The following is a 14,148-nucleotide window of genomic DNA, read 5'->3' as shown; positions in this document are numbered from 1 at the left end:
TTATTTTTATTATTATTATTATTCTAGGCTCCTATCCAGCAGTTTGCAGACAAACTCAGTGGCTACTTTGTTCCTTTTATTGTTATTATTTCCATCACTACCCTCTTGGTTTGGATTATAATTGGATTTCTGAATTTTGAAATTGTGGAAACCTACTTTCCTGTAAGTGACTTGTAACAACTCTTTGCCATACGTAAAATAGTTTGTGAATCTTTTGCATAAACTATTAGTTGGAAAATAACTTTAATAATTACTAGTATCTTTATGGGCCTGGAATGGGAGGGTAATAAGAATAACATTTGCATTTCTATAAATATAAAAATTTCCTTCTGGAAAGATTTTTTTTCATTATTTTCATTTCTTTTTTATTATTTTCATTATGATCTTCCCAAAGCAAATACTGAACTTTTATATTTTATACCTGGTCTCATTCCCAACATGACTCTGCTTTCTCAAAGGACTGTAGATAATATTGAGAAAAACCTTGGGATTTCAGTTCTGCCATATACCATCAGTGTGATCTTAGGTCAACTTAATTTCTCGCTGAGCTTCAGTTTCTTCATTTATTAAGTGAGATTCTAATAATACCCATCCTGCATAACTTGCAGCTGTTGTGAAAGTTAAATAAGATGATATATTGGAAACACTTGTAATTTATTAAATGCATTATAAATATATGGTAATATTAGTGCCTGTTCCTCTGTAGTTCTATGATAGTCTCAAAAGTATGGTGTTGTAAAGTGGTAAAGTAGGTCTGGATTGTGCCTCATATTAGAGATATAGCCTTTAAGTCACTTCTGTTATCCTTGTTTGTCACCTGTAATGTAGTAATAATAATACCTAAATTGCAAGATTGGAATTAGTGTAGGTGAAAACATGCACATATGACATATATTAAAGCATAAGCTTTCATGTCTATGAAAGTCCCTTCTAACTGTTTCTGTAAAGATAAATGCCTCTTAGGTGAATGCTTAGTTTAAGTATTTGAGAACTTTGTAAGAACCTAGCACCATAAAGTCATTACTACTAAGAAAGTCTTACTTTGTTGTATTTCATTATTTAAAAAAAAAAAATGCCATGCTATACACTGTTTCATGTTGTTTGTCCCTTCAGTTAAAGAACAAATAGAATCAGGAGAGTGAGGGTGAGACGTAGAGCCTTACTGGGGACCTGAAGAAAAACTTATTGCCAAGAAGGACATTTTGAAGATTTTGTTGTCTAAAAGAGGTGTCTCTGGGCTCTCACTCCTAGATATTTATTGAAGATTGGAAAAGAATTAAATGTCCCCCATGGGGACACAGACGGTCACAGCACCTCTGATCTTTGCTGTCTCCATTGATAAAATAGACTCTCCAGTTTGGCTCTTTTCAGTCATCAGTGCTCCTGAGACAATCATAAAGGATTTTCTCAATTGTTCTTTGGAAGAGAGATTAGAAGACTCCCACTCAGGTGTTACTCACTTCCCTCTGGTCCTTGTCTGTGGCCATCTTCTCCATTAGTGGTATGATTGGCTCCTTTTCCACTGGACTTTTTGTCAACAGCTTTGGCAGGCACAATTCAACGCTTCTTGTCAACCTATTGGTTGTTACTGGTGGCTGCCTAATGGGTTTCTCCAAATTAGCAGAGTCTGTTGAAATGCCAGTCCTGGGCCAATAGATTATTGACCTCTTCTGCAGATACTGCACAGGTTTTGTGCCCATATGCATTGGAGAGATATCTCCTAACTGCCCTGTGGTGGCAGGTGGGGGCTTTGGCGTTCCTAACCGGCTGGGCATTGTTGTCAGGATTCTGGTGGCTCACATTTTTGGTCTGAAAGTCGTCTTGGAGGCTGAAGAGCTTTGGCCCCTGCTGTTGGGCTTCACCATCATTCTAGCTGTCCTACGAAGTACAGCCCTTCCATTTTGCCCTGAAAGTCCTAGATTCTTGGTCATTAACAGAGGGGAAGAAGAGAGTGCTAAGGAGATCTTCTAGTGATTGTGGGGCACCCAGGGTGTGACTCAGACAGGACATCAGGGAGATAAAAGATGAGAGTGCTGGGATGGCACAAGAAAAGCAAGTCACTGTGCTGGAGCTCTGCAGCGTGCCCAGCTGCTGACAGCATATCATCATTCCCACCATGCTCCAGCTCTCCTGGCTGGAGAATCAGTGCTTTGTTCTGTTACTGAGTAGGAATCTTCAAAGATGCAGGTGTTGGGGAGCCATTGGTGTGGGTGTGGTGAATCCTGTCTTCGCTGTAGTTTCTCTGGTTTTAGTGGAAAGGGCAGAGAGGAAGACTCTGCATCTGATTGGTCTTGGAGGAATGACTTTTTGTTCCATCCTCATGACCATTTCATTATTATTAAAGGACAAGTATAACTGAATGGGCTTTGTCTGTATTGCAGCTGTCTTGTTTCTTCATGCCATTTTTTGAAATTGGCCCAGGCTCCATTCCCCCGTTTATTATGGCCAAACTCTTCAGCCAGGGACCCCACCCAGCTGCAATGGCAGAGGCTGGTTGTTCCAACGGGACCTCCAACTTTTTGGTTGGGCAGCTCTTCCCCCTCAGCTGCATTCTGTTTAGGAGCCCGTGTTTGTATTGTCTTCACTGGCTTCCTTGTTATCTTCTTGGTCTTTAGTCCCCGAGACCCACGGCAGGACTTTTGAGGAAATTAACGAGACTTTGAAGGGCAGGTGAAAGAGGACAGTAGAGCTGACAAAGGCCCCATTGTGGAGATAAACAGCATCCAACCTGTTGAGGGAGACTACCACCAAGGTCTAAGCCGTGCATCCTTCCTGCCTCCCTACCAACATGAAAAAGCAAACTCTCCCTGAGAGAGAGAGAGAGACCTCATCAGGTTGTAACCCGGGACTGTTTCTGAATGCTGCTACTTGATTCCTTTCTCTTCCCACACACTTCATGGGCACACAGAGGAACCCAGTGCTGGAATTAGTTGTATCTTCAATGGCTTTTTAAACATTTTATTGCTTGGACATTCTCTTCTGTTTAGGAGAGACCAAGTGAACCTTCCTCATTTCAAAAGGAATTGGCTGCTTGGCATATGACAGCTTTGCCAGCTTTTCCTCCCTTGGGTTCAGTATTGCCTCACAAGGACATATAGGAGTGTAAGAGTAAGGTGCAGTTTCCCCCACCCCAGACTTAACAGGAAGCAAATCTACATGAGTTTGGAGGGCAGAGAGGGATTAAATAAGAGCACCTTCCTCACTTCTATACAGCTCTGCAGAGATTATTAACTCGAGTTCTGTTTATCTTCTGGTTTTATTACATAAATATTTAGTTCTTTAAGTGTAAAGCAATTTTACCAAATAATGAGAACTCAAGGAAATTGAGGTTAGAGGGAGGTGCTTAAAGAGAGGTTATAGGGTGGAAGATTTGATACTGGAAAGGTCAAGGTGCAATAAGAAGAGAAGACTTTAGAGAGAAATGTAATGTGTTGTTGAAGCATACATGATGTGGTGTGTGAGATTTGCACATTGCCTCTTAACAGTTTCTGTCCTTCAGGTAGAAACTCTCAAGTTTAACTTCTCAGGAAAGTCATGTGCCTATATTAAGAAGCTACTGGTTTCCTTTGGAACTTTTTTCTTTGTTGAAGATCATATGTAGTATTCCTTGAAATCTAGGATGATTACCAAAATAGGTATTGTAGTTAATGGTGGTTGATGGATTCTAATTTTGGATGGAGTCCAGAGAAGGGAAGATTAATTCTAGAACTCCTTTCTCCCCTCACTGGACCAAAAAAGTTCTTCCCCATGTAGCGGACTCTTTTTAAAAAAGAAAACTATTCCTAATCACCAATCTGATGGGGGAGCCCTCCAAATGAGTAACCCAATTTTGTTTCTAAGGAGATTTTAATTTTTTTATTTTTTTGAAAGTTTTAGCTTTAATTCCAGTTAGTTAACATACAGTATTATATTAGTTTCAGGTATATACACCACCCACCTCTCCTCTGGTAACTATCAGTTTATTCTCTATAGTTAAGGGTCTGTTTCTTGGCTTGTCTCTCTCTCTAGCTTTTTCCCCCTTTGTTCGTTTGTTTTGTTTCTTAAGTTCTACATATGAGTGAAATCATATGGTATTTGTCTTTCTCTGACTGACTTATTTTGTTTGGCATTATACTATCTAGCTCCATCCATATCTTGGCTGTTACAAATAATGGTGCCATAAACATAGGGGTGCATGTGTCCATTTGAATTTAGTGTTTTTGTATTCTTTGGGTAAATACCCAGTAGTGTGATTGCTGGATCGTAGGGTAGTTCTGTTTTTAATTTTTGAGGAACCTCCATACTCTTTTCCAGAGTGGCTGCACCAGGTCCCACCAAAGGTGTAAGAGGGATTGTTTTTCTCCATATACTCACCAACACCTGTTATTTCTTGTGTTGTTGATTTTAGCCATTCTGACAGGTATGAAGTGATATCTTATTGTGGTTTTGATTTGCATTTCCCTGACGATAAGTGATGTCGAACATCTTTACATGTCTGTTGGCCATCTTTGGAGAAATGTCTATTCATGTCTTCTGCCCATTTCTTGACTGGATTTTTTGGGGTTTTTGGGTGTTGAGTTTGATAAGTTCTTTATAGATTTTGGATACTAACCCTTTCTCAGATATGTCATTTGCAAGTATCTTCTCCCATTCCGTAGGTTGCCTTTTAGTTTTGTTGATTGTTTCCTTTGCTGTACAGAAGCTTTTTAACTTGATGAAGTCCCAGTAGTTCATTTTTGCACTTGTCTCTGGAGACGTGTCTAGTAAGAATTTGCTACGGTCAAGGTCAAAGAGGTTGCTGCCTGTGTTGTCTTCTAGGATTTTGATGGTTTCCTGTCTCATATTTACGTCTTTTGTCCATTTTGAATTTATTTTTTTTGTATGGTGTAAGAAAGTGGTCCAGTTTCCTCATTTTGCATGTCCCTGTCCAGTTTTCCCAACAACATTTGTTGAAGTCTTTTTCCCATTGGGTATTCTCTCCTGCTTTGTTGAAGATTAACCATATAATTGTGGGTTTATTTCTGGGTTTTCTATTCTGTTCTTTTGGTCTCTGTATCTATTTTTGTGCCACTACTATACTGTTTCCATTCCTACAGCTTTGTAATATAACTTGAAGCCTTGAATTGTGACGCCTGCAGCTTTGCTTTGCTTTTTCAAGATTGCTTTGGCTATTCGGGGTCTTTTGTGTTTCCATATAAATTTTAGGATTGTTTGTTCTAGTGCTGTGAAAAATGCTGTTGCTATTTTGATAGGTATTACATTAAATTTGCAGATTGCTTTGGGTAGTGTAGACATTTTTTTAAGATTTATTTATTTTAGAGGGAAAGAGCGAGCATGAGCAAGGGGAGGGGCAGAGGGAGAGAATCCTCAAGCAGACTCCTTGCTGAGCACAGAGTCCAACATGGGGCTTGATCCCAGGACCCTGAGATCACAACCTGAGCTGAAATCAAGAGTCAGCCACCGAACCAACTGAGCCACCCAGGTATCCCAGGTAGTATAGACATTTTAATAATATTTGTTCTTCTAATCCATGAGCATGGAATAATTTTCCATTTCTTTGTGTCCTCTTCAGTTTCTTTCATTGGTGTTTTAGTTTTCAGAGTACAGGTCTTTCACCTCTTTGATTAGGTTTATTCCTAAGTATCTTATTATTTTGGTGAAATTGTAAATGGGATTATTTTCTTAATTTCTCTTTGTGCTGCTTCATTATCAGTGTATAGAAAGGCAACAGATTTCTGTAGATTGATTTTGTATCCTGCTACTTTCCTGAATTTATCAGTTTTAGCAGTTTTTTGGTGGAGTCTTTCAGGTTTTCTATATATAGTATCATGTCATGTGCAAATAGTGAAAGTTTTACCTCTTCCTTACCGATTTGGATGCCTTTTATTTCTTTTTGTTGTCTGATTGCTGTGGCTACGACTTCTAGTACTATGTTGAATAAAAATGGTTCGAGTGGACATCCTTGTCCTGTTCCTGACCTTAGGGGAAAAGCTCTCCATTTATCTCTATTAAGGATGATGTTAGCTGTGGGTTTTTCATAAATGGCCTTTATTATGTTGAGGTATATTCTCTCTAAACATACTTTGTTGAGTGTTTTTATCATGAATGGATTTTGTACTTTGTCAGTGCTTTTTCTGCATCCGTTGAAATGATCGTATGGTTCTTATCCTTTGTCTTATTTGATGTGGATTTTTAATTTGTTGTAAGCCATAGCTTTAAAAGAATTCGGAGGAGAATGTTCATAGCTAACTTTGAATTCGTAACCTCAGCTCTGGGAGAGGATTTTTCCTGAACCCTTATTATCTTGTTGATGTATGTTGTTGCTTTGGCGTCATCAAATGCTTATTCATCTGCTACCATGTCAAGTTACCCTCGTTACCATGTTTCCATTGTATTAGGTCAAGTGCCCTTAGGGGCGCATACGTTTGAGACAGTGTGAGTAAATGTGCAGTGTAGCCCACACTTGAGAGAGTGTGAATGTATATGTACTGTCACTTTGCTCTAGTTGGAAGTAGTTTATTGGTAGCTTGTTTCCTGTGTTCCTACAGCCCCCTTTTGGATAGAATCTGTTAAACATCTCTCTGTGTATAAATAACACTGCCTCTGCTTTGTGGAATTTGTGTCTATGGCTTTTTTCCAAGCTTTAGTGTTCAGTCTCATCTGGCTACTTTTTCTTGTTGGAGAGTTGGGGGAGAACTCCTTAAGTCTTGAGGCTGAGGGTGGAGGACTCTCACTGTAGACCCAGACAATGGAAATAGTTAAGAAGAGTGTGAGATCAAGACATGTGGCCTCTTGGGGGCGCTGGAGGGGAATTGTGGAGGAGAGAGTGGCTTTCTTTTAAGGGGATAAAAAACAAATTGGAGACTTCTAACTCTGGAACATTTCAGAGAGTTAGATGAGATGGAGGGATTTACGCTTGCGCCCCTGTGGTTCTTTATTTTGAGATAAAAATTCTGAATGTAGGGGCGCCTGGGTGGCACAGCGGTTAAGCGTCTGCCTTCGGCTCAGGGCGTGATCCCAGCGTTATGGGATCGAGCCCCACATCAGGCTCCTCCGCTATAAGCCTGCTTCTTCCTCTCCCACTCCCCACTCCCTCTCTCGCTGGCTGTATCTCTGTCGAATAAATAAATAAAATCTTAAAAAAAAATTCTGAATGTAAAAAAAAGAAAAAAACAAACAGAACAGGTAGAATCATAAAAACTATGTATCTACTTCATGATATATGGTCATTAGTATAATATAAAAAATTTTTTTAAATGATTCACATTCGTTAATTACACACTGAACGAGAAGATTGCTGAGAAGTATTTTGGAATGTGTATCTCTTAGGAATTTTTCTCATGAGTTCGGGGCGGGGGAGGGGGCTTAGGAGATTTCCCCTAATACTGTCAATTGTATTTACTCACACAAGCAAATATTCAGTGTCACTAAGAGCTATATACTACCTGATATACTCAGTTCACACTGTTATGTTCAAAAGAATTTTACTGAAATAGGATTAAGCTTCTTTTGCATGCTGGGTGATTTTTCCATTGTTTTGAAAGTATAGTGTGAAAGGCAGATTTATGGTCTTAGTGTACAGAGATTCAAAATTCTTTTTCTTCAGGATCAGAGTTGCTGAGAACCAGGTCCCATATTTGCAGCTATTTTTGAAAATCCCAGTAAAAGCACTTATTCTCAATATAGAGGTAAAAAGCTGACTTTCATGTTCTTTAGATTAACTGCATAATTTGTAACTCTGGAATTAGCAAAATTGAATTTCTGATTTCAGGACTATGACTTGTTTACCAGTAATGTCACAATTTCTTATATTCGTACAAGAAGAAAAAAGTGATTTCTTACTAGTAACCAAAATGTGTATGTTGGCAGCTAAGTAGGATTATGTGTGCCTTGAAAAATGTGGTTTTATTTAAATAGAGTTAAGCATTGTTCCTTTTGTTTCATACAGCTCTAGATCAATAACCAAAATTCATGCCTTTCTTCTAAAGGGATATAACAGAAGTATCTCCCGAACAGAAACGATAATACGCTTTGCTTTCCAAGCCTCTATCACAGTTCTGTGCATTGCATGCCCCTGTTCACTGGGACTAGCCACTCCAACTGCTGTGATGGTGGGTACAGGAGTAGGCGCTCAAAATGGCATACTAATCAAAGGTGGCGAGCCATTGGAGATGGCTCATAAGGTAAGATAGTCCCCAGAACTAAGAATTGTCCCATGCAAACTAGCAGTAGCACCCCTATTGGGAAACAGAATCCAAAATTATTTCCACATGGTCCATAAGCCGAGCTTCTTCTGGGACTATCCTGAGGGTTGAGGTAGGAAAGGTGTTATTTTGGTTCTGTTCTGGATTGGTCTTAGTTATGTAAGATCTCTAAAACTACTCCAGGCCTACTTTCTTAGAGCAGACCCTGATGTGGAAAACTTGGAGTCCTATTCCAACTTAGATTAGAAATGTCTTTAGGTCAGGAAGACAGAAGAGGCGTTTGCCCAGGAAAAATGCGACTCCATGTTTGTGTTCTTCACCGTGAGATAGTGCTTATCCTAACATTGCAGTTTCGTGCCTTTGCCACTAGCTGAGAGTTTGCAGCTATAGCTTCAGAAATACAATCTTATTCCTCATCTCTCTCATATTAGGATTTCCAAAACAATTTCAATCAAGGCTACTTGACTTCAACTAAAACCATGTTCCTTCTAATATGTTCTTATTATGAGGATATAAACTATATACAGATGCATATAGTAAAAACAGAACACTGCTTAGAACAGATTTGGAACCTCATATAACCAGTGAATACAAGCTGTTAGTATTTATAGTAATTTTTTATTTACTTTGATTTAATTTCAAACTTAAGAATTGAAAGAACAGCATAAAGAACTCCTGTGTCCCCTTTACTGCAGATATCAGGCTCCTTTCCTAAGAACAAGGACATTCTCTTACATAATCATAGTACAGAGATCAAAATCAAGAAATTGACATTGCTATAATACTGTTATCTAACCTTTAGTCCGTATTCCAGTTTCCTCAATTGTTTCTATAATGCTCTTTATAGCTATTTTTTCTCTTGTTCAGAATTATGCTTTGTATGTAGTCGTTATATCTCTTTTCATCTTGGTTCCTCAAGCCAGTCCTTTTTCAAGGTTTGTATTCCATGTTTACTGTGGGGTGACTGTGTTCTCTAATTCCGGATTCTTCCTTTTTCCTGTCTGGGCTCAGTTTCCCTCATGGGTTCACAGAGCTGTCTCTTCTCAGACCAGGCTTCTCATCTAGACCCAATAAAATCAAAGCAAACCAGCAGGTCTTATCTGGTGTTCACTTCAACTTAATTACTTACCTTTCTTTTATAATCATATGCCTACTGCCCAGATTTCCACTGCAGTTCTGGAACTCATTAGTATTGAAAGCCTTTCTCTTTCCTTGAGGCACTGAGTCATCTCTTAAGTACTTATTAACAGTCAACTATTAACAATTCTAGTTGTTTAACATATATTCACAATATGGTTGAACATTAGCAAGGGAGGGCTATTAGATGTAACTTAGAGTATTTTTTCTCTTATTCTCCCTTACTTTTGCTCACTCAAAGACAGTTCAACTCCAATTAAGTCAAAGGTCAATTTATTAAGAAACAAAATATTCATCTGACAAAGTAAACCTTTTTCTTATTTTTGGAAAGGTAGTATTAAGGATTATCAAGTCATATAGGTGCAGTGTATTTTAATTTTCTTACAGGTGAAGGTAGTGGTATTTGATAAGACCGGAACCATTACCCATGGAACCCCAGTAGTGAATCAAGTAAAGGTTCTAGTGGAAAGTAACAGAATATCACGCAGTAAGATCCTGGCCATCGTGGGAACTGCTGAAAGTAACAGTGAACACCCTCTAGGAGCAGCCATAACCAAATACTGCAAGCAGGTACAATTTTTCCTTTGTTTATTAATTTAGTTGTCATCTACAGGAATTACACAGACCAAATCCAAACTGGCATTTGACTATGATTTACATAGTATAGTTGGTAGGAGGCTAGAAAGACTTGTACTTTCTCATTTTATTTTATAGTATGTGTTAGTTTCTTCATACAGAAGAGTATAAAGATGAAAACAGAAATTAACTATAATTCTATCACACAGATAACCCCTGTTGACTAAAAAATTAAAATGTAATGCTTATTTATGGTAGGAAAATTCAGATAGTTCAGAGAGTTACATAATGAAAAGGAAAGCCTCATTCCCTGCGCTCTTTCATAATTCCTCTCTCTAGAGTTTAACAAGTGTTAATCTGTTAACAGTCTTTTAAAATACAGTGGTCTCCCCTTATCTGCAGGGGATACGTTCCAAGACCCAAGTAGATGCTTGAAACTGCAGAGTACTGAACCCCTTATGTACTATGTTTTCTCCTATACATACATACCTGTGAGAAAGTTTAATTTATAAATTAGTCACAGTAAGAGATTAACAATAATAACTAATAATAAAATGGAATAATTATAATATACTGTAATAAAAGTTATGTCAATGTGGTCTCTCTCTCTCTCTCTCTCAAAATTACTTATTGTACTGTACTCACCCTTCTTGTGATGATGTGAGGTGGTAAAATGCCCGTGTGATGAGATGAAATGAGATGAACGATGTAGGCATTGTGACTTGGCATTAGGCTCCAATTGACCTTCTGATGCTATGTCAGAAAGAGGATCATCTGCTTCCAGACCACAGCTGACCATGAGTAACTGAAGGAAAGTGAAACCGTGGCTGGGAGAAGGAGGACTCCTGTAGCAGCTTTATTGAGATACAATTCACATACTATAAAGTTCATCATAAATTGTACAATTCAGTAATTTTTAGTATAATCCCAAAAGTGAATATTTGTTAACCATTTTAAATGCATATCTGAACATATATGCATTTATTACTTTTTAGACTTTATGTAGAAAGGTCACACAGTGACCAATCTGTGGTACCTTTTTTTTTTTATTTTATTGAATGAGTCTTCCATATTAGGACATATAGATCTGCCTCATTATGTTTAGTAGCTATATTGTGAACTACTGTATGATTGGTTTTTTCGTCTCTTACAGTGTACAGTTCAAGTTCTCGTCAGCTTTTGCAAATTTATCTTTATGTTAAATGCCTATCAGTGCAATTGCTAGATCAAAGGATACATGCAGTTAAATTGTGCTGACTATTACCAGTGCCCACATAACAAATATTACCAATACCTACATGAAGGGTTGTACCAGTTTATACTTCCACCAAAAGTTATTAGTGCTCATTTTCCCACATTCTTTCTTTATTTTTTCCAATTTAATAAATAAAAAATACTTATTCATTGATAGTTTGCTTTGTATTTCCATAATTATAAATCGGGTTGAACATCTTTTCATTGGCCATTTGAATTTCTTTTTCTGTAACTTTTCTGCTTGTATCCTTTGCCAGTTTTTTTCATAGGATTGTTTACCCTTTTTTCATTGACTTGTATAAGTTCTTTGTAAATTATCTCATAATTTTACAGTTATGATGTGCCAATTCCTATCATTGGTGTTCTTTCCTTTTTACCAATTTACTATTACTGACCTGGCTTCTTTACACCCAAACCAAACAACAGAGAGGATGAAGATATAAAGAGCCAGGAAACAATGATGGCCACCAAAATTCTTTGGCTTACTAAGGACACAGAATCATACTAGAGAGGCACTCTGGTAACTAAAGGCCCTGTTCTTTGTTACCCTTTGCCCTGTACTGAATAGAAAATCTGACTTGACAATAGAATTAAATATTTAACTTGTAATTCTCTATTGGAAAGGACAGAGAATATTGGTAAACCTTCCATGTTTTCTCTCTCTGAACTTGGTATAAATTTTAGAGAGTGGGATTAAAATAAACAATCCTGATGTTTTATTCTAAACATTTAGAATTAACCAGCAATAATCTTTGATCGTACTATTGATGACCTTGGATTATTGGAACAGCAGAAGAAATCCTTCTGTTTCTATTTGTTAGGAGCTGGACACTGAAACCTTGGGTACCTGCGTAGATTTCCAGGTTGTGCCAGGCTGTGGTATTAGCTGTAAAGTCATCAATATTGAAGGCTTGCTACATAAGAAAAACTGGAAGATAGAGGAAAATAATATTAAAAATGCATCCCTGGTTCAAATTGGTGCGAGTAATGAACAGTCATCAACTTCATCTTCCATGATTATTGATGCCCAGCTCTCAAGTAAGCTAATTTTCTTCATAGTACCAATTATGGGACAAATATAAACAGATGTCTAACTTTATAATCCTGAACTGTTAGATAAGAAACAAAAATTGGCATCATGGTTTCATTCTTCAAATAATTTTACCATAGACCTTCTGGTCACTTCACTTGAGTTATTCGAGAACATTTCTCAGCTGTGCTCCTTGATTCTACCATAGGGTGATGAATTCTAGTCTTAGTTGATCTTCCATATTAGTTCAGCTATCTTTCTTTTATTTCTTACCACAGTTACTCTAAGCTTTTCATATCTTTCACGAGATACTGTGGCCTTCTCCCTAGTTCCCTAAGCAAATTGTCAGGTTTATTTTTCACATAGAAAATTAAGATTCTCAGACATTTGTTCTTTCAGCTTTTTGCCCAGAATGATTCCTTTTTCAGGGGAAGAGGTATCCCTCATCTTGCATGATGAATCCCATAATCTTTGCTCTAGATCCTACCCTGTCTTGATTCTTCAGGGACCTTACTCTGTTACATCCCCTCACTTCTTTATTTTCCATCTCTCTGTACTAGCTCCTTTTCCTAAACATATAAACATTTCTTCCATCAGTATCACTGTAATCCCTTCTAGACTGTATCGTGTCTCTTTTTTTTCCCCTTTATATCGAAGCTTCTAGAAAGAGAAGTCTCGGTTTACTGAATTCACTTATTCACTGCACAGCCTGGCTTCTGCCCTATTCATACTACTGAAACTATTTTTTCTAAGTGCATTGATGATCTTATTCAGTACTCACTCCAGTGGTTTCTTCTCAGTCTGCATCCTGCATGACATTTGAGAATGTCATTAAGGCATTTGAGAATGTTGACCATTGCTTCCTTCCTAAAGCTCTTTCTTCTTTTAATTTCATGACCATCTGTTCTCTAGATTATCCTCTCACCTACCTGGCTGTTGCTTCCAAACCTCCTCTGATTTCTCTTTTCTCCTGCTCTCAAATGTTGGGGATCCCCAGGGTTTTGTTCTTTGTCTTTTTCTCACTTTATATACTCTCTGTACAATCTCATTCATGTCTATTGCTTGTTCTGCCACCTGTAGGCTTCTACTACCACCCCAAAATCCACATCTCTAGCCAAGGCCTGTTTTCCCGAGTTTCTGGTTGATCTGTCCATCTGCCCCAAAATATAATATAGCCACCTAAGTGTTCTAGCACCTTCCCACCCATTTGTGCCTTAGTGATTTTGCTAACCTGCAAATATGATGATATAACTGTCTGACTAATACCTTTTATTATAGTGGTTTATGATTTATTTTTGAATTATGAACCTCTGGAGGACTGTGATAAAAGTTATGCCCACCCTGCCAAAAATTTTTGTTTTGGAGGTTTGCATGTATCCTTTTTGTTTTGTTTTGTTTTTGCAGAGTAGGCCTTTATTTTTTTTTTTAACCAAAGGCTTACAGCAATCTGGGAAGCATTTATTATTATTTTTTTAATAATAATTTTTTATTATGTTATGTTAGTATAACACCCAGTGCTCCAGGTTTGCATGTATCCTAAACCCTATCAGCGTGATTCTGTTAGGGATCCTGGCTTTGCTGGCTGTCTCCTGTGGGACGAAGACCAGTCTCTCTGGACTTTGTTCCAGGTCCGTTCCCCATGATATGTCTTCTGCCTACCTACACCACCCACTTTGTCTTTTTCCACTGACCTCCATGTACTCTGTTCCAGTCATATGAACTACTTACAGTTCCTTTTTACATTGTGTCATTTCCTGCTTATTAGATCATGTACTGTTTTCTCTGGGTAACGTCATTGTCTACAGCGGCATCTACCTCGTGAACTTATTTTCATCTTTCAAAACTCAGCTCACATCTCTCTTCAGTGAAGCCTTTGTCAACTGATATGTACTGTACTTAAGCTCTATTTTTTTGGTGCTGGGTACACTGCATGGTAATACTTTATTTACCTGCCTGATTCCACCAAAC

At 37.9% G+C, this 14,148-nt stretch overlaps 1 protein-coding gene and 1 pseudogene across 1 annotated transcript in view; both read left to right on the top strand.

The window, feature by feature from the left end:
* The window catches only part of ATP7A (ATPase copper transporting alpha), a 147,170-nt gene that overhangs the window by 115,907 nt on the left and 17,115 nt on the right, over nucleotides 1-14,148 (top strand). The window contains exons 14-17 of the mRNA XM_040630413.1: nucleotides 28-162; nucleotides 7,968-8,162; nucleotides 9,708-9,890; nucleotides 11,972-12,188. Of these exons, the coding sequence (XP_040486347.1) occupies nucleotides 28-162; nucleotides 7,968-8,162; nucleotides 9,708-9,890; nucleotides 11,972-12,188 (730 nt within the window). The remainder of the gene's footprint in view (nucleotides 1-27; nucleotides 163-7,967; nucleotides 8,163-9,707; nucleotides 9,891-11,971; nucleotides 12,189-14,148) is intronic.
* Nucleotides 1,290-3,720, top strand: LOC121102758 (annotated as a pseudogene).

This window comes from Ursus maritimus (genome assembly GCF_017311325.1).
Source record: "Ursus maritimus isolate PB19 chromosome X unlocalized genomic scaffold, ASM1731132v1 scaffold_X1, whole genome shotgun sequence".
Classification (NCBI taxonomy): Eukaryota; Metazoa; Chordata; class Mammalia; order Carnivora; family Ursidae; genus Ursus; species Ursus maritimus.
The sequence above is the reverse complement of the archived record's forward strand: the minus strand, read 5'-3'. Positions and strand labels throughout refer to the sequence as shown.